The following is a 20,000-nucleotide window of genomic DNA, read 5'->3' as shown; positions in this document are numbered from 1 at the left end:
GAGATGCTCTTCTGGCTCCGTCTCCAGCAACTACTACGCATGCGGGGAATTCGTTCGTCAGCTGGGAGGAACGTGACAGGGTTTGAAAGCTTAATTGGTTTGTATTTGAGCACGAGTTTTTGTGGATACTGTACAAATGCAGTGCAAAGTGATAATCAATTCTCCAGTGTGACATATACAGTAGAGTCTCACTTATCCAACACTCGCTTATCCAACGTTCTGGATTATCCAACGCATTTTTGTAGTCAATGTTTTCTATATATCGTGATATTTTGGTGCTAAATTCGTAAATACAGTAATTACTACATAGCATTACTGCGTATTGAACTACTTTTTCTGTCAAATTTCTTGTTGAACATGATGTTTTGGTACTTAATTTGTAAAATCATAACCGAATTTGATGTGTAATAGGCTTCTCCTTAATCCCTCCTTATTATCCAACATATTCGCTTATCCAACGTTCTGCCGGCCCGTTTATGTTGGATAAGTGAGACTCTACTGTATGTGTTTTTATACGGCTGTGGGAATAGGGTTGTTTGGAATGCTTTCATCTTTAGGTTGAGGGCACTTAAAGCATTTAGGGCCTCAACACACTTGAACTGAGAAAAATGTCATTACATTTGATTGGTGTGAGTTTTCCGGGCTGTATTGCCATGATCCAGAAGCATTCTCTCCTTACGTTTTGCCCACATCTGTGGCAGGCATCCTCAGAAGTTGCAAGGTCTGTTGGAAACTAGTCAAGTGGGGTTGATATACAGTAGAGTCTCACTTATCCAACATAAACGGGCCGGCAGAATGTTGGATAATAAGGAGGGATTAAGGAAAAGCCTATTAAACATCAAGTTAGATTATGTTGGATAAGCGAATGTTGGATAAGTGAGACTCTACTTTATATGTGGAATGTCCAGGGTATCTGTTTGAGGCAGGCGTGAATATTGTAATTGGCCAGCATGATTAGCATTGAAAGCCTTGCAGCTTCAATGCCTGGCTGCTTCCTGCCTGGGGGGATCTTTTGTTGGGAGGTGTTAGCTGGCCCCAATTGATTCATATCTGGAACTCCTTTGTCTTCTGAGTCTTGTTCTTTATTTACTGTCCTGATTTTAGAGTTTTTTAAAAAAAATACTGGTAGCCAGATTGTGTTTATTTTCATGTTTCCTCCTTTCTGTTGAAATTGTCCACATGCTTGCATCCCATTTTTGAGATGTTTATGTGAGAAAAACACATGTGTCTTAGAGATGAAGAAATACAATACAGTAGAGTCTCGCTTATCCAACATTCACTTATCCAACGTTTTGGATTATCCAACACCCAACACTTTCTGATCAGCAGTTAGAAGAACATGGAAATTTGACAGTAGTTTAAATGAACTGGTAATTGTTTCCCATTCTCTGACTTCAGGAAATACGATTGCCTGTCATTTGGCTGTAGAGTTCCAGTTATTAACACTAGTTTGTCTGTTAGATTTCCTTCAGCTCTCACTGCACAATTTTTATCCTCTAGTGTATTTTAAATACCATAAACACTCGAGTATCAGATGAGTTTTTTAGTCCTTTTTTAGGCTGAAGTAACCCCCCTCGGCTTATACTTGAGTGAAGGTATAAGCTGGTGCGGGGCAGACGGCTGAAGGAAAAAGACTCTAGCTCAGACATGGGTAAACTTTTTTGCCTTGGGACCGCATTGTGGGCCCAGCTGGAGGGCCAGGCCAGGAGGGAGGGTGGCTGGGCACATGCTGGGTGGGTAGGACCAGGGAAAAGACAGGGACAGGAGGGGCCAGGGCAGGGCCTGGTTCATCCCCAGGTTGTCCTCCTAGCAAAAGGATGAGGCTGCTCGTACCATCCTTATGCTGCAAGCAGGGGGCAGCTGAATGTGCTCTGGAGGGCTCTCAGCCCTGCTTTCCTTGATCCGTCCTTTTGGCATAAGGGTCCTCCACACAGTGGGTCCTCCACACAGTGGCTGAGAGCTCTCCAGAGGGCTCTCAGTGTTACGTACCATCCTCCCCCATATTTCTGGCATAAGGATGCGGCATGCCACCGTGTCCTTATGACAAGAGGGCAGGGAAAATTAGGAGGGCCTGAGGAAAGCACCCAGGAGCCTGCATCTGGGCCCCGGGCCTTGGTTTGCCCATGCCTGCTCTAGATCCAAGGCTGGATGGTGTTTGGCTCCATTCAATGAATGGCCTCTTGTAGCACCGTGCAGCAGGCCAGAGGAGGAGGAGGAGCAGTGGGAACAACAGCAGCGGCAGTGGAGCTTGAAGGCGAGACTTGGATACGGAGCAATGGATTCAAATTACAGGAACAAAATCCATCTAAAGGTTAAGAAGAACATCTTGATGGTAAGAGCTAGTTGACAGTGCCTCAGAGTGTGGAGGGGTCTCTTTTTCAGGAGGTTTTTAGGCAGAGGCTGGTGTTACTGTTGGAAAGAAGGGAAGAATAACATATGCATATTTGGACCAATGTATGAATCGCTCCATGCAGTCATGCCGGCCACATGACCTTGGAGGTGTCTACGGACAACGCCGGCTCTTCGGCTTAGAGATGGAGATGAGCACCAACCCCAAGAGTCGGTCACGACTGGACTTAACGTCAGGGGAAAACCTTTACCTTTACCTATGAATCACAAAGATTACACATGTCAAATGGAGCACCATCACAACCACAGGAAAGTGCTTTTTATGATGTCCAAATATGGACAGTAAAATTTAAATCAGTCTGCTTGCATCTCATTGCAATTGTTTATTTGATGTATGATTTTAAAAGAAAAGAAAGAAACCTTATTTGTTTGGTTCTGCTCAGGAAAGAAAACTACCAGAGTCAAGCATATACTCTTCATTGAAAAATACTTTACTTCTTTCAAGTTACATTATGCCTTATAATTAGAGGTATAATATTCTTATAGGAATACAGATAGCAGATGGTCACACTGCATAACAACAGCCACAGAGAATGAAGCTCTCAACATTAGTGGTACACCGACCTAAAGAGACAACAATTAAACATTGTGTGATAGCAACCACTGCAAAGATATGATTTAGCAGATTAACTCTTCTAAACTATTACCCAAACATGTTTCAGATGTATATGCATGAGAATTCATGCCCAAGATGTTCCTCAGTGAACCTTCATTGAATTGGAGCAGGCACCAGATCTACAGATATCATCAAAGTGCTCAAAGTACTTATTTGATTTCTATCCCACCTTTCTCCTTATGTAGGAACCACAGTATTCACTATTTAAAAGCCAATTAGGGAAACAGAGAATAGACTTTAGGTTATGGCCTCTACAGGGTGTTGGAAGGACACAGACAAGTGATATGACAGGTGATAGCAGTGAATCCAGCTCTTGGGTGCAATGACTTATGTTCTGCATATGACTTTAGACTTCACTGGGAAAGAAGTAAAAAAAAAATAAACACCCCAAAAACAACAACGATGTAATTAAATCCATGAGAATGATCAGAATAGACCAGTCAAAAGCATTTACAGGTAGGTAAACACAGACAATGAAAGAAGTAGATTTGTGACAGGTCTGCTACAGGCAACCAAGCCAAGAAGAGGGCAGAAAATGCTTTTAAAAAATAAATCTCAAAAAAATACAAGAATTAATAGGTACGGAGGAATTCAATTACCCTGACATCTATTGGGAAACTAATTCTGATAGGCATAGACTGTCCAGATTTTTGTGTTGTGCCTTTGAGACTATTTTATTTTTTAAAAGGCAGAGGAACGAACAAGGGGAATGACAATCTTAAAGCAAATATAATTGACATCACTGAACTTGATAGGAGGTGTCATGATTGGAATGTAGGGTGGTATAACCTATTTCTTATGAGGAGTAACATTGTATGTGAAGGATATTTATACTTGTGGGGGATCCTAGAAGCCAGGTTGAGAGTTTCTGGGTAAAAAGGGGGAGATAAGTAACGGGGACATTATTGTGGGAGATCTGCTAGAGATCTCCAAGTCAGACTGAGGACTTGGATGATGCCATACATTCAGAAAGGAGGGATGTAGTGGTGATGGGGATTTCAACAATCCTGATATCTGCCAAGAACACAGGCAGTCCCCAGGTTACAAACAAGACAGGTTCTGTAGGTTTGTTCTTGAGTTAAATTTGGACAAAAGAATCATAGATCTGGAAGAGACTATGAGGGGCATCTGTTCCAAACCCCTGCCATGCAGGAAAAGTACAATCAAAGCACCCTCAACAGATGGCCATCCAGCCTCTATTTAAAAGCCACCAAAGGAGGAAGCTCCATCACAGTTCAAGGCAGTGAGTTCAACTGTTGAACGTCTTTTATGGTCAGCAAGTTCTTCCTAATGTTCAAGTGAAATCTCCTTTCCTGTAATTTGAACCCACTGCTCTGAGTCCTAGTCTCCAGGGCACTAGGACTCCGAGCAATGGGTTCAAAGTTGGAACAGGTACATTTTTAAGTGTAACTCCAGCCAATTTTATTTAAAGTTTTGGCTAACAGAGGTAAAGGTTAACACCCATGCCCTGTTTGTTTTGCTGCTGGTACCCCTGTTCAGAAGATTTCACCTCACTTTCTGTCCCTGTGACAATTGGATTTTGAAAAATGTGGGTTGTGACTTGAAAATTATGCTGTTTATATGTGCATGTATATTAGCATCTGTATCTGCTTTCGGTAAACAAAGATGGGGAAATTCCTAACTTTTGATATAAAAGTATAGTTAAAGTCCAGGCCAGACTACAAGTCATGAAATAGCAGGGAGGATAGTAAGCATTGGGATTTGCAGCATGTACTAGATGTTCATATTAGATTGTAGCTGAACAGTCTTGGGCAACTGAGATCCCGCGAGCTCCGTCTTGGACAGGATGGGGTAGACAGCATTGCTACTAGCACTCAAAGAATTCATAGTGATGTTCTTCTCCTGTAAAAACGCCTCCAATCCATCTTCTTTCTTGTTGATCTTTGCAGTTTTCTGAGGGATCAGACTTTTTTCGTTGAGATGTTCAACCTGTAGGGAAGGATAGGGAATGGTAGAGAGATTCAGAACCTTAAAAAAGAAAGTGATGTTCTCCTGATGTTCTAAAACCAGATTCATAGTGATGTATGGGAAACATGAAACCTCCCACTTGTTACTATCCAAGGATATCTCTTCAGGTTGTTCCACATTTGCAGATTGTAGGGGCTGAAGCCTACACACATTTTGATGCTTCAAATGTTAGTCTGGTTTTGGGGTCTATTTGACCGGCTGATTCCAAAAATGGTACCTGTTTCACTCCATCAGCTTTAATTTTTGAGATACTGATCACATGCTATCAACCAGTCACCATCTGCTTGCCCATAGAAATCATGATAGCCATACCATGATATTGCAGTGCAATTTTCTGAATCAGCGCCCCAAATACCCCCAAAAACCTGCCAGAAAACCAAAACACCAAAACTTTTGGTTGGGCTGTGTAATCATCGATGAATACAAGACATGTATGAGCAGTGTGTCTTGTTTTAATGGAGAATTGTTCTTGGTTGGAAGTTGAATGGAGATGTTTCTCCGCACATCTGATGCACCACTATGTCTAAAAGTGGAAGATACAGAATACATGGTGAACTTCCAAAAGCATCTGGATCTGGCATTTGATGGTGATTGTGTACTGGTGGATTAGTCCACCTGGCTGAGTGGTTCTTTTCCCCATTATATTTCATTTCAATTTCTTTTCACTTCCCTCTAGGCTACAAGCATTTCTAGATTTCAAGTATTTTTCATCAAAGGAAGTGCCAATTTTCCCTGGAACAAGGCTCTGAAAGGTTATTTCCCTTGTATTAGTTGATGGATGCTAATTAGGCATTATTACATCTAAAAGCAAACGTCCACAGTTCGACTGTGTATTCCCACCAATATTTCACAGATGAAATTCAGGGCACATGTTGCCAAGCAACATCAGCATATGGTCAAAATGGCAAAAATTATTAATGTGGAAGAACACAGAAGCTAGGAGAGGCAATTGCAGTTTGCTTTTATATTATTATTATTATTAATAATAATAATAATAATAAATATAATTTACTACTACTACTACTACTACTACTAATAAAATGCATGTCTCTGGGAAGTATCAGTCTAATAAATTGGAGATAAAGAGAGAGAATAGAGAGAGACAGGCAGACAAAGAGGACAATGGGGGAAGGGTTTCCCCTGCCAGCTAACTCATCTGCTTATCTATTTGCTTGCTGAGGACTATAAACTTGTGTAGGATGTGGTTCAAATAATAATAATAATAATATAATTTCATAACTGTGCGGTTTTCTACTGGGATCTGCGCGCATCATCCGAAAATACATCACACTTGGGAAGTGTTTGACTTGTGATTTTGTGAAACGAGATCCAGCATATCTATCTTGTTTGCTGTGTCATACAGTAACAACAACAACAACAATAAAAATAACAGGAAAAACTCAGCCGCTGTCAGGACCTCAAGACTGAACTTCAAAGACTCTGGCAGAAACCAGTGCAGGTTGTCCTGGTGGTGATGGGCACACTGGGTGCCGTGCCAAAAGATCTCAGCCAGCATTTGGAAACAATAGACATTGACAAAATTACGATCTGCCAACTGCAAAAGGCCACCCTACTGGGATCTGCACGCATCATCCGAAAATACATCACACAGTCCTAGACACTTGGGAAGTGTTCGACTTGTGATTTTGTGAAACGAAATCCAGCATATCTATCTTGTTTGCTGTGTCATACAATAATAATAATAATAATAATAATAATAATAATAATAATTTTAAAATTTATTACCCGCCTCTTCTTTTGGCTTGTGGCAGGACATAACATAGTTAAATACGTCTATGAATTACATATTTAACATAGATACAATGCAACCATAAAAGCATATAATATATGCTGTTTGATATCTGTGGATTATGTATCAAGAGTCACAAAAATATCACAAACACTTCAGTCTGGTCCTAAGGTCATTTACTTTGCTTCAGTTGTGAAGAAGCTTGCTGAGAGAATTTGAGATTTAAAAGAGATCTTGGAGGTTATCAAATTAAATGTGCAGTTATAGTATTCCTAGGCTGGATCTACACTGCCCTATATCCCAGGATCTGATCCCAGATTATATGTTTATCCCAGATTATCTGACAGTGCAGACTCATATAATCCCGTTCAAAACTGATAATCTGGGATCAGTTCCTGGGATATAGAGAAATGTAAATCCAGCCCTAGCTTCCTAGCATCAAATATGTTGGCAAAGGCTTTCATGGCCACAATCACTGGATGGTGAGTTTTTTTTGGCTTGTATGACCATGTTCCAGAAACATTATTTCCTGACATTTCACCCACATTTATGTCAGACATCCTCAGAGGTTGTGAGAACATCCTCACAACCTCTGAAGAAGCCTGCCATAGATGTGGGCAAAACATCAGGAGAAAATGTTTCTGGAACATGGTCATACAGCTCAAAAAACTCACAACAACCTAGCATCAAATAGCTTGCACATTGGGTCTTTGTTCTTACTTTGCTTTTGTCTGTGCCCTCTAGTTTAAGAACCAAGGCTTCCGTTTTTGATATGAGGCCACCAATGGAATGCTCCAAGTGCAGTACCCGCTGTAAAAGTCTGTGGAAGAATGAAAGAAGAATCTTAGAAAGCTTCCTTCATTTTATAACATTTGCTACTTGGTAAAGAAATTTCATGGATCAACTAGTCTGTTTCCATATACAGTAGGGTCTCACTTATCCAAGCCTCGCTTATCCAAGCCTCTGGATTATCCAAGCCATTTTGTAGTCAATGTTTTCAATATATCATGATATTTTGGTGCTAAATTCATAAATACAGTAATTACAACATAACATAATTGCGTATTGAACTACTTGTTTTGGTGCTTAATTTGTAAAATCATAACCTAATTTGATGTTTAATAGGCTTTTCCTTAACCCCTCCTTATTATCCAAGATATTCGCTTATCCAAGCTTCTCCTGGGCCGTTTAGCTTGGATAAGTGAGACTCTACTGTACCTCTCATGTGGCTCTGGTAAAAGCAGTGGTCTACATCAGGGCTTCCTAAACTTTTTCGACTTGTGATCCCATTTTGGTGAGCCCAGATACCTCGTATATAGGTATATAAAATAAGTATACAAATCAAATATTTACTGATAATAAATTATCAAAGAATTTATTTTAAAACAATTCCTTGGTATACATATTTTGCCACTGATGAAAGATGACAGCAAATTTGCCTAGAAATGAGATGGATATGCTTGTTTATTTTTACATAAGGAATTACATCTTGGTGGACTATTTGATACTGCAGGACGTAGAAAATTTTCAATGTTTTTAGAGCTGATCAATATTTTACTTTCATAATTGTCAATACTGAGAACACTGTTTCACAAAATGGTAGAAATCAGTTTAGGACCATTTAGGGCCATTTAGGGGCGGGGCTTTGCACAGAGGGCTAAATCTCTAGCTGCAGAAAAATCCTGCCGATCGAAAGGTTGGCAGTCTGAGCCCGGGTTGGGGTGAGCACCTGTCATTAGTCCCAGCTCCCTGCTCACCTAGCAGATCAAAAGCAGAAATGTGAGTAGATAAATAGGTACTGCTTTTAGCAGTGAGGTAATAAAAGCACCCTTAAAGACATCGTCTTTGACTGAGAAGACGTCTAAGGATGACAAAACTCCTCGGCATGGACGATGGGACAACAGCACTCCCTTGTGGTTGGAATTGAGCACAGCCTCCAAGATGCCAGAAATAAGATGGGAAATGTCTGTGTATGGTCTGTCCTTGTTAATTGTATAACGGCATTGAAAGCTTGACGTATTTGTTTTCTGTAATTCGCCCTGAGTCCCCATGGGGTGATAGAGCGGAATATAAATAAAATATATTATTATTATTATTATTTCAGAAATGGGAGGAAATTCTGTCTTAATCCCAAACCAAAATTCATTTAATAATTTTTAGGAAGCTCAATGCTGTGGAATCATGGGAGTTTTACAAGGTATTTAGCATACTTTGCCAAAGTTTGTGATGCCTTACCAAATTACAAATTCCAGAATTTGACAGCATTGAGCCATAGCAGTTGAAGAGGGATCTATCTTCATCAATTCTACAATATGTATGCACCCACATTCTAGGAAAGCTTCTGCTAACAACTTCTTTCTCAAAAGTGCTACAAGATCACTTTGCATACTTATTGACGAGTTAATATTTTATTTGAATAGTTAACATTCCTATTGTCCTTCACTATTTAGGAAGAGACTGATCCAAAGCAGCTGCTCCAAAATAACCTACAGTCCATGCTGCAGTCAAAGGAATTGTCTACACCAGCAAAACAATCCAATTGCAATTTCGAACATTCTGCCTTGAAGCTGTCCCGCACTGATATTGAACTGATGACCACAGTATTGATCATCAAATTGAGACCTGGGCCCCCTTTCTCACCTTCTCCTCTGTGGAAGCACTGCAGGTTTTGTCATTTTTTAAAACTTATACATCAGTGAAAGATCTTCCATATTTTGCAGGATATACATTTTATGAAATAAACATATTTATTTATATCTATAGTTTGATACTATATAATGGCACTCCATGCAGTCATGCCGGCCACATGACCTTGGAGGTATCTATGGACAATGCCGGCTCTTCAGCTTAGAAGTGGAGATGAGCACCAGAGTCAGACATGACTGGACTTAACATCAGGGGAAACCTTTACCTTTTTATAGTTTGATACATTTTAGTGACATAAAATAAAATTATATACCTTTGGAATTCTTCTTCAGATGCCGAGCTAGACTTATTTGCTTGATTGTTCTTTGCGTCTGCAAAGGCAAGGGGGTCGTTGAAGCCATTGTCCCCAAAGGATTTCCCCAGGTTCTCTATTTCTTCATTCAGAGCAACCTGGAAAATAAAGCCCAGTCAATGATTTTTTCCTGTTGGGACATTTTTTATACAGATCACACGCACAGGTTAGTATGCCCCAGTTCTTAGTGAATGCTTCTTCACCGAATTATTGCAGGGAGAAATTACCTTTTGCTTTTCACTGAACAGTTATCCCTTTACATTTGTAGTTTTGCCTTTTGCGGTTTTGATAATTCATGGAATTGATTAAAAAGTTATGTCTAGGATTTTCTAGCTGCTCCTGTGTAAATTTGTGGTTGATTTACTCCAGTCATGCTGGATGACCCAGTGATTTCTAGAGATAATACCTCTCTAAGGGCCCTTCCACACAGCTGTATAACCAGAATATCAAGGAAGATTATCCACAATATGTTCAGCTGAGTCCACTCTGCCATATAATCCAGTTCAATGTGGATTTTATACAGCTGTGTGGAAGGGGCCTCAGTCTTTCTAGGTCCTTCACTGTGATTCTGTGTTCAGTTTCAAACGGAAATTGATCATAGAAATGACTGTGAACCTAGAAATTCCTAGAAAGATGTTCTCTTGCTAGGTAAAAAATAAATCAATTTCTTTATTCACTGGTTTTCACTTTCATGGGAGGTTGAGTTGAATTTCAACAAAAACATGCTAGTATATCTTAAGGAATGTGATGTAAAAATGAATCAAACTCTTATTTTGCCATTTGGAGACTAGAATAGATTCAAATTCTATGAAAAAGGATTGAACCTAAACATTAGGAATTATTTTTCTCTGTAGGTGCTATTCAGCAGTGGAATAAATAGCCTCAGAGAGTGACAGTCTCTCTATTTTTTGGAGGACTTTCAATAGAGGTTGACTGGGCATCTTTCAGGAGTGCTTTATTTCTTGCATGGTAGCAATGATGGCCTTTGTGGACTTTTCCAAGTCTGAGATTTTATGATTCCATATTGATGGGAAGACGAGAACAGTTCTCAAGGTGATTGTAAATTGTTATTAACAGGATGTAAATGGACAGCAAGTTCATACAATGATAGATAAGCAAATAATCAAATAGATGCTAGAGAAAAAGCTTTGTATAACTCCAGAATTTTCCTACAGATGAACTAGATCTTTCCAGATTAAAAAAAAAAAAAAGAATCCAAGTATTACTTTGTTGTGATGTTGTGAGATGGGTTCGAAATGTGGAAGTATGGCAATATAACCAGTGCATATTAAATAAATTCCCTCCCCTTCAGTTTTACCCTTTTCTCCTCCAAATCATTCCGCATCCTCTTCTGCTCCTCTTCATCAAGAATTTGGTTACCGTCTTTATCAAACTTTGCAAAGGCTGCTGTGATTTCATGCTCTGCATGACCAAGCCTAAAAAAAGGAAGGGCAAAAGTAGTGGGTGAGATGCAAAATAGTTTGATCACAATAGTTTAGATTCTAAATGAAAGGACTGGCAAAATGATTTGGGAATTTTCTCTGTAAGATATATGATGGTCTCTAGCATTAAATGGTAGATGGTAGATGGCCTTGATGGTAGATGGTAGTCGGGAGTATGATGAAAAGTTTAGAGAGCTCATTCCATCCTCTGAAGCTACTTGCTTTCTCAAACTGTTTTTGAAATCTTCAAATTCTAGCTCCTTGGTCCCTTTCTGCAAAGCTTTCTGCACATCAGAAATACGGTCCTTGTTCAGCTTCAGCTTCATCAGTGTTCTGTTATAGCCCTACAATGAAGGGATGCAAAGAAAAGCAGGCTGGTTTGGAAACAATCCAGATTATTTTCCAGCTTTTAAAAATACAAGTCACTTTGTTTGCAAGGGGCAGCAGGTGTCAAGTTATGATATTAAATTTTACTCATCTTTATCCAAATCATTTTTTTCATCTACCAGAATCTTCGAATGACAAGGTCATCATGCCCTTTTCCGACTAACATTTCTGCTATGCTTTGAGAAACAAGTTAACTTGAGGAACAAATCTTTCCAAATATAATCCACAATATGGAAAAAATATTTTAAATGAATAAAAGAACCTGTTTCAAGATATCTGACAACTGCAGTTCATTTTTCTGGTTTGAAAGTTCCTCTTTGACTTCAGAATAGGTGTCATTGATGATAGCTAGGAACATGTTCTGTGGAAAGAAAAAACAGAATCCAGTAAATCCAGCCACATGTAACTGTTTTTGGTCTGAGGAATTGCTTTGTTACTTTATTTCCCTTGAAAGGAATCAAAACTGTCAATATTTGTTAACATCATGTAAAAGCTAGGCATGTTCAAAAAATCAGAAAGTGTTGTAAGTTGGATCAGTTTCATATGATTTGTACTTATGATGCGATATCCAACCCGCATGCGCAGTACATGCCAAAATTTTAGAAATTGAAACAAAGTGAAATGTTCTGAAGTTTGGTAGACTAAGAGTGGTGAATGTGTTCTAACACTGTAGCGAGTTGCACCCCAATAGCAATAAAAATGAGGGAGAAAGAAGCCCCTGAAGTTTCCCCAATTATAGTAATTATGAGCAATTGCTATAAAGAAATAGTAACGAAATTTTGTTACTCTCATTATAGTAACAAATTTGTCACTAACTATACTTTAGAAACACTTTAGAAACGAAACGCCAGCACCCCCCAGTTTTGTAATGACTTTTGAACCATTTTTAATGGATCACACATCCCTCTTCTGATGTGGGTAGCCCAATTATTCTTGGACTAACTTTTGTTTGTTTGCAACTCCCAGAACTTGCATGGCACCAAACTTTTTTCTAGCTATAGTAGTACAGAGACTTCTTCAGAAATCCTGACTCCTTGAAAAATGCTGAGGGAGTGACAGAGGTGGAGATGATTTAAAGGGAAGTACTTTACTTCTACTGATGCAGTTTCAATTGTCTTGGACACCATATGGCCATAAAAGGGGGTGGGGTGGCCTCTGGCTACACTGAGATCCCTCCAGACCTACTCACCTTTTTATTTGGGATTTAAAAACAGTGAGGGAAATAGCAAGAGAAATAGAAATGTTCAGGAAGGCAATGCTAGGATCATGAAATAATGAGTGAACAACAATGAAACTGAGCCAAGGAAGTAAATAAGGAAGGAATACACATCCAATAGATGGTGGAAATGGGAGTACCATGATCTAAAATAGGCCAACATGATAATCTAAGCAGCAGAATGTTGCATGGAAACCAGAGGACTAAAATGAGATAATGGAAGCCCAGTCAAAAAACAAATACATGAAGGTGTGTGTGTGTGTGTGTGTGTGTGTGTGTGTGTGTTATGCCACGTCCAAGCCCCGCTTCTGCTCTCCCTGGTTTCTTTGTTTCCATTTTAAATGCTCAGCAGCAAGGGTTCTGTTCACTGTAATAGATCTTTACATATCTCTTGTGATAAAAATCATCCTATTGTTTTCTTGGGATTTCAGGTCAGGAGGACAAATTAATTGGAGAAACAATTTTTGGAACCTGTTACAGGATATTAACATAATTCAATCCATCTCTGTAAATAAGAAATAATTTGGAAAACCCAACAACTTACCAATAGCACAAAGAAGACAAAGAAGACATAGGTGACAAAGTAAATAGGCCCCAAGATCCTGTTCGCATTGTCAATCGCATTGTAGTCAAAATCGCCAAGAATGATTCGAAACTGGGTGAAGCTGGACAACAGAAAGTGGGTGAAATTGGGTGGCTCATAGGATCATAACTTGAGCAAAGATTACAAGTGACACGTAAGGATGAGCAAACAGAACTCTGGATTGCACTGTATTATTGCTTTCTAAAGAAAAGAAAAAAAAAGGGGGGGGGGCTCATTGTTCAGGACTTCCACCTGGTCTGCAACTCTCTTAGTTCAGGGTTTACAGAACTTAACTTTCTGTTGATGAAATAGAGCAATTTGTCTGGGCTCGACATCACTGATACACATGTTTTCAGACTTTCCTTGCTAAAATGCTGTAGCATAATGCTAAAGAGCAGAGATTAACCAAAACCAAGTCAGGACACAAGAAGTACCACCATTGTCAGTTTCCTGTTGGGGGGTGCCTAACAGCCATAGCAGATGCTGATAACACTATGTAAGACGATTTTTGTTCCTGGCTTATAAATGTCATTTCCTAATTGATTCGATCATCAAAACATGGAAAAAGTTTAGTAAAGGTAAAGATTTCCCCTGACGTTAAGTCTGGACTAGTTATGTCTGACTCTGGGGGTTGGTGCTCATCTCCATTTCTAAGCTGAAGAGATGGCGTTGTCCATAGACACCTCCAAGGTCATGTGGCTGGCATGACTGCATGGAGCGCCGTTACCTTCCCACCAGAGTGGTACCTATTGATCTACCCACATTGGCATGTTTTCGAACTGCTAGGTTGGCAGAAGCTGGAGCTGACAGTGGCCTCTCACTCTGCTCTTTGAACCTGGGACCTTTCGGTCTGCTAGTTCAGCAGCTCAGCGCTTTAACCCACTTTGCCACCGGGGCTCCTTATGGAAAAAGTTTATTAAACTGCAAAAACTCTGTTTTTTGCAGGATATCCTGCAGCACATTTTGCTATAGTTTCTCAATGAATATCCCATAGACTCTCAACCAATTCAACATTGTTTGTGGCAGACACAAAAATGAAGTTTCTGGAGTATAACAACTACTTTCAAAGTAAGTACTACACAATTAAACAGGAAATAACACTTTCAAAGAAAGAACAGTAACATTTTCAAATTTTTTTCATAGTGTAATGCTGTTTTATGTTTGTAAGTATGACATACATTTCAGAAGAGAGAAAACATGTTGCTTTCTTTTGGTCCTCCTCCTTGATATTTCCTCACTGTACATTTAAGAGCTTAGATCTAAGGCTAGTTGAGAGGCACAAATGTAGGCTGGGCACACATTTACATAAATGCACAAAATACTCATATATGTATAAATGAAACTTTAATACAATTATTGCACTTCAAACAAAAATACAGTAGCATACATGCATTCTACAGCATTTACATGACCTACTACGGCAAAAGAAGTGGACACTTTAGCATCTTTCTGCTCCTAGTGACCAATTGCTGCTTCTGCATGACTACTGCAGAAGAAGTGATCCCAGCTATCCTATGGGAGAGCATGTGTGTGTCCGTGCACACAATTTGATCTGCATTTTATAATAGTATAAAGAGCATGGCAACCATAAAATATATCTACATGGCAAAATGGCATTTACCATGTTCTCTTTTGTGCTTGTCTTTTAATGTTTCAGCACTAATCAACAGTTCTATAGATTGGGATTTCATACAACAGGAACCATACATAGAAGTATAATAGTAGAGATAAGCATAAGGTCATTTAATCCAATTTTCGGTTCAATCGATTCCCTGACTCCACACAGACAGCTATATATACAGCGAAGCTTCAGCGTATTACAAACTGTGTGGATGACATAGTACTAAGAATGTTAGAAAGAGAACCAAAAGAAGGGAAAGAAGGGGAATACACTCACATGCATTTAACAAACGTGCTGAAGTTTTCCACTTGAGTCCCAAAAAGAAGATATCCCAATTGTGCATATGCAAAGAAGACAATGAAGAACATGATGGCAAATCCCAGAATGTCTTTGGCACAACGGGCTAATGTAGAGGAGAGTTGTGTCATCGTTTTGTTAAAGCTAATGTATTTAAAAATCTTAATTAGGAAAAAGTGAGAAAAAATAGGTGAAAGTTAAGGGAGATGAACTAATCATACCATACAATTGATTATCAAATAATTTTTTACTACTTTAGTAGATGAGCGGTTACCATCTTTATCTCAATCCGTAGGGATAAGCCTAGTGCTAAGTTTAGAGATAAGACACACACTGATACCCTGGCCGGTCTGCATGATTGATGGATTATAGGGCCAGTGCAAGCTGTAATGCTTTCTGATGATTCCCTGGTTACCTGTACTATATTTTTATTTTTATGAGTCCCAGGGAGAACAGGATGAAGCTGGTTTTCTATATATGAACTGTGGGTGTCTTCACTGCTAAAACTCAGATGAAAACCCAAATCCTGGTGCAGGACTTGGACTTTTTCCTAAGTTATTTTAACCTGGGGTAGAGCCACATTAAGCGTTTGTTTTCCCCTTGTGTGTTTTGTGGCTGCTCATTAACTGATCGGACTCTACACCAATCTAAATGGCCCATGTAGATATGCCCTGAGATGATGGCAGTATCTGACTATTCTGTTGGCACTCACTCTAACTCAACGGTTCTCAACCTGTGGGTCCACAGGTGTTTTGGCCTATCACTCCCAGAAATCTTAGCCAGTTTACAAGCTGTGTAACTTATCAACACTCTAGTCTCCTCCTTTAAAATGTCACTCTACTTTTCAACTGTTGTTCTCTTTCAACCTTTTCCTTTTACAATTTGATTAGCTCTGGATATCTCCTCTGGTTTTTCCTCTTGTTTTCCGTTATTCTGGTTTCACTGACTTTTCAACTTCCCACATCTCTGCCCTCCTTAGTGGAACAAACCTCTTAGTTCTGAAATGATTACTATATCTATAATCTGAACAGCAAAAACAGCTAAGTGGAATTCAGCAAGGTACCTTGATCCAGGCAAAGAATAAGTTCACAGCATTCATATTGTTGTACTGGGTTTGCCAGAAAGCCAAGAACTCAAAATCTGCATAGATGCTGGGGTTTTTCAACAGCTGCCCCATCAACCTATTGACTTCAATGGTGCGAAAGATGTGGAATCCAATAGCTACAATAGAAAGCTGAGAGAAGAAGAACGATTCAAAGGAAACTTATTTATTGCATTTGTATGCTACCTTTCTCCCAGATGTGATCCATGGTGGCTTCCAAATCAATTAAAATTTACAATAAAATTCTAAAAACAATTAAAGGCAGACATTCTATAGAAGAGGGCAAAATGTGTCCAAAGACACCAATCCATGTGGATATTACATAGCTGGGCCATACCTTGGAACTATACTGCATGATGCCTAAAGAGTAAAAAAGGAATTCAGATAAAACTCTGATTTAATAAATCAAAGACTCCTTGGACAATACAAGTGTGAGTTGTTACTGTTAGTTTATTAAAATGTACACGATTTCTGAAAATGTGAATGTATTTTCAGAGGAATTTACCATCTAAACTCAACACATAGAAAACAAAAAGGAAGAAAATTGGTAGCATAACTCAATAGGAAGAGTGTGCATTTCTTGTCAGAAATATCAAAAATTAATTAGATATTTTAAATTACAAAAAAGTGAGTCAAGCACTGAAAGGGTTAAATAAACTACCGTTGCCTCGAGGAGAGTGAGTAGGCCAAAGCTAGTGTCATCCTGAGGAGTATGAGAAGGCCTGGTGTGAGAAGCTTCGGTGAGCAAAGCCCCAGGTTGAAGACTTTGTGTGTAAAGTTCCTTTGTGAAGCTCCAGTGTGAAGGCTGCTATGTGTAAAGCTACTGTGTAAGTTCAGTGTGAGAGGAGGCTCTGTGAGAGCGAAGCTGGAAGCTGTTTATCTGCATGAGAAAGAAGCCCAGTGTGGAAGCAAAGAAGGAAGTATAAAGAACTTTATTTGTGTTCTGGAAACCTTGTTCTTATAAATAGTGCAACCATATTATTTTACTACAAAGAAAAGCCTCCAAAGGAAGACATAACATTGGTCTGTGTGTTTTTGTTCTTTTTATTACTTTTGGCTACTGGTGCTGGGTCACGCTGCTGCTAATAAGTTACTCTGCTATATGTTTATGGGGAGGACCTTTTGTTAATAAGCCTGCTTGCCCAACATTTATTTCATTTGCATAGATTCAGTTTTAGTTAATAATAAGATAGCATCCTTTCCCCCCTAGTGCTTTGTAAATAAATGTGAATATAAGTTCATACATATGTGCATGATTCCATGATTAACAATCTGTAATGGTTTAGTTCCCAACTAACAAACAAATGCTTTCAGTTTTAGTCTTTGTTGTTCTATTCTTTGGCCACTCCACTTGCTACTTTTACTTTTCTAGTAATAATTGCAAGAACTCTCACCAATATGACGACTATATCCAGGATATTCCAGATACTGGTGAAGTACTGAAGCCTGTGAATGTGTAGCTCCAACATCTCTTCCACAACGTAATAAAAGATGAAGACACAGAAGACTATCTCACAAGAAACAACGAAGAAATCCCAAGTGCTGACATACCGGAGGAGCTTTACTGTTCGGATCTGCCAGGAGGGAATGGCACCACCCGTGGCTGGGAATTCAACCAGCAACCTAGGAAGAAGGGAATGTATGGATAAAGCCTGATGCTTTTGATATGCACCATGGTTGGATCATTAATCAATAAATGTATGCCAAGATATGTGATAGATAAATTAATTTGACTATTTCAGAAATTATCAGAAATGGGGTATTAATAAGAAGCATACCACATGCTTTATTTATAAAAGATTCCAGTTTCATTTTCCATGTAATGCTGGCAAAGAATCCTACCTGCTTCCCTAAACAAAGTCTGCCAAGCAATGTACAGCCGGATGGACCCATTCTGACTCATTATGATATTACTTCTTATGTTCCTTATGGCTGTAAAAATTCACAGTTTCAAGATGATCTAGATATATACTTGCCAAAAGGCGTTCAGGAACACATTATAGATGGATACTATGTGGATGTCTTCTCACTCTTTCAACTTTATCATGAGAAGAGACACAAAACCAAAGTGGGTAAAAAGAACAAAAAAGGAGACAGTGGAGACTGTTGAACACTCCTTTATTGACTGGCTGGAAAACTACATGTTCTTTATGGGAATGGTGCAGTCAGCTTATCCAGAACAGGATTATCACCATCTGGGTAACAAGCGTAATTCATGGCCTCTTCCAGGGAAGGCAGATACTATCAAATATGATTTGGCTTTTGAATATAGAATTTAAAGATTGGTTTAGTCACTAAAACCACTGATAGAAAAACAATATTAGACAACAAATGTTATACAACAACATTTTTGTATGTTTATATAAGAAATTTTGTTTGTTTGTTTTCTCATACTGTTGGTTAAGAGTGTTGATAATATAACATGTTGTACGATACTATCCCGAGGTAGGGTCGGGGAGTTGTTTCCAGTGTCATGCTCATTTTCCTCCTGTATGAGATGCTTTATAGAGGAATCCAAATTGAGGAGAGATGAGGCTGTCTGCATCCTTCTGGATAAAGTATCATTGGCAATCAATGTTGCCATCATTTCTGCTAACCAAAAAGTATGCTGCTTCGAACGTACTGTAACACTTAAGGTAAAGGTTTTCCCCTGATGTTAAGTCCAGTTGTGACCGACTCTGGGGGTTGGTGCTCATCTCCATTTCTAAGCCGAAGAACACCTTCAAGGTCATGTGGCTGGCATGACTGCATGGAGCACTGTTACCTTCCCGCCGGAGTGGTACCTATTGATCTACTCACATTTGCATGTTTTCGAACTGCTAGGTTGGCAGGAGCTGGGGCTAACAGCGGGTGCTCATTCCGTTCCTGGGATTTGAACCTGGGACCTTTCGGTCTGCAAGTTCAGCAGCTCAGTGCTTTAACACACTGTGCCACCACCAGGGGCCCACTGTAACACTTAATAGCTCTGAATTAAGTTGTTTCATAAAAGTACTATGTGTAATGATGTGAGGAGAAAAAAGGAGTAATAGCAAGATATTGTTTCATACCAATAGGCAAAGGAAGGGAGAAGAATTAGCATTGTCAGTTGAAATGTCGCCTACCTGAGAACACAGAAAAGATTGATGTTGGCATTGTACACAGAGAAATCCACAAAGACTGCACGGGTTCCCCGATCCAGCCATAGGTTTTCTTTCAACACTTGAAGACTTTCAGCACTTTCCTCCCGGGACATTTTTAGATCAATGTAATAGCCTCCTCCACTGTAAGTTGTTAGTTTTCCCCAATGAGAGGAACCGTCAAGTTCTTCCTCTGTGTGATACTGCCACCTGTACAGTGAAAGCATTACAGAAAGTACTAATGAGTACTAAAGGAAACAATCAGTTTCAAGAAAAAAATGAGCTTGCCCATTGTCCTGGCAGATAAAGAGAACCAGCAATATGGTTCTTGCATCCAAAAACATTTACATGACATATTTCTTAGAACATTTGGTAACAGAATAATTTCTCCTTTCTTCATTTATTCTGGTTGTATGGTGATTACCTCCAAATGACAATGTGAATTGAGACATGGAAAGAATTAGGAGATTCTCA

General features: G+C 39.2%; 1 protein-coding gene and 1 long non-coding RNA gene across 2 annotated transcripts in view; one reads left to right on the top strand and one right to left on the bottom strand.

Annotated features, from left to right (window-relative positions):
• Positions 1-23: 23 nt before the first annotated feature.
• On the top strand, positions 24-10,092 carry LOC134297693 (uncharacterized). Its single transcript, XR_010004536.1, has 3 exons — positions 24-97; positions 2,187-5,766; positions 7,509-10,092. It is a non-coding gene; the product is annotated as an uncharacterized LOC134297693 (long non-coding RNA).
• The window catches only part of pkd2l1 (polycystin 2 like 1, transient receptor potential cation channel), a 44,091-nt gene continuing 26,910 nt past the window's right edge, over positions 2,820-20,000 (bottom strand). Inside the window, exons 5-15 of the mRNA XM_062975906.1 lie at positions 19,512-19,736; positions 17,805-18,033; positions 16,372-16,542; positions 15,288-15,469; positions 13,352-13,472; positions 11,854-11,952; positions 11,427-11,548; positions 11,081-11,198; positions 9,724-9,860; positions 7,485-7,584; positions 2,820-4,975 (exon numbers count right to left, since the gene is read on the bottom strand). Coding sequence (XP_062831976.1) covers positions 4,760-4,975; positions 7,485-7,584; positions 9,724-9,860; positions 11,081-11,198; positions 11,427-11,548; positions 11,854-11,952; positions 13,352-13,472; positions 15,288-15,469; positions 16,372-16,542; positions 17,805-18,033; positions 19,512-19,736 — 1,720 coding nt within the window. The 3' untranslated portion in view covers positions 2,820-4,759. The remainder of the gene's footprint in view (positions 4,976-7,484; positions 7,585-9,723; positions 9,861-11,080; positions 11,199-11,426; positions 11,549-11,853; positions 11,953-13,351; positions 13,473-15,287; positions 15,470-16,371; positions 16,543-17,804; positions 18,034-19,511; positions 19,737-20,000) is intronic.

This window comes from Anolis carolinensis, chromosome 3 (assembly GCF_035594765.1).
Source record: "Anolis carolinensis isolate JA03-04 chromosome 3, rAnoCar3.1.pri, whole genome shotgun sequence".
NCBI lineage: Eukaryota > Metazoa > Chordata > Lepidosauria > Squamata > Dactyloidae > Anolis > Anolis carolinensis.
The sequence above is the reverse complement of the archived record's forward strand: the minus strand, read 5'-3'. Positions and strand labels throughout refer to the sequence as shown.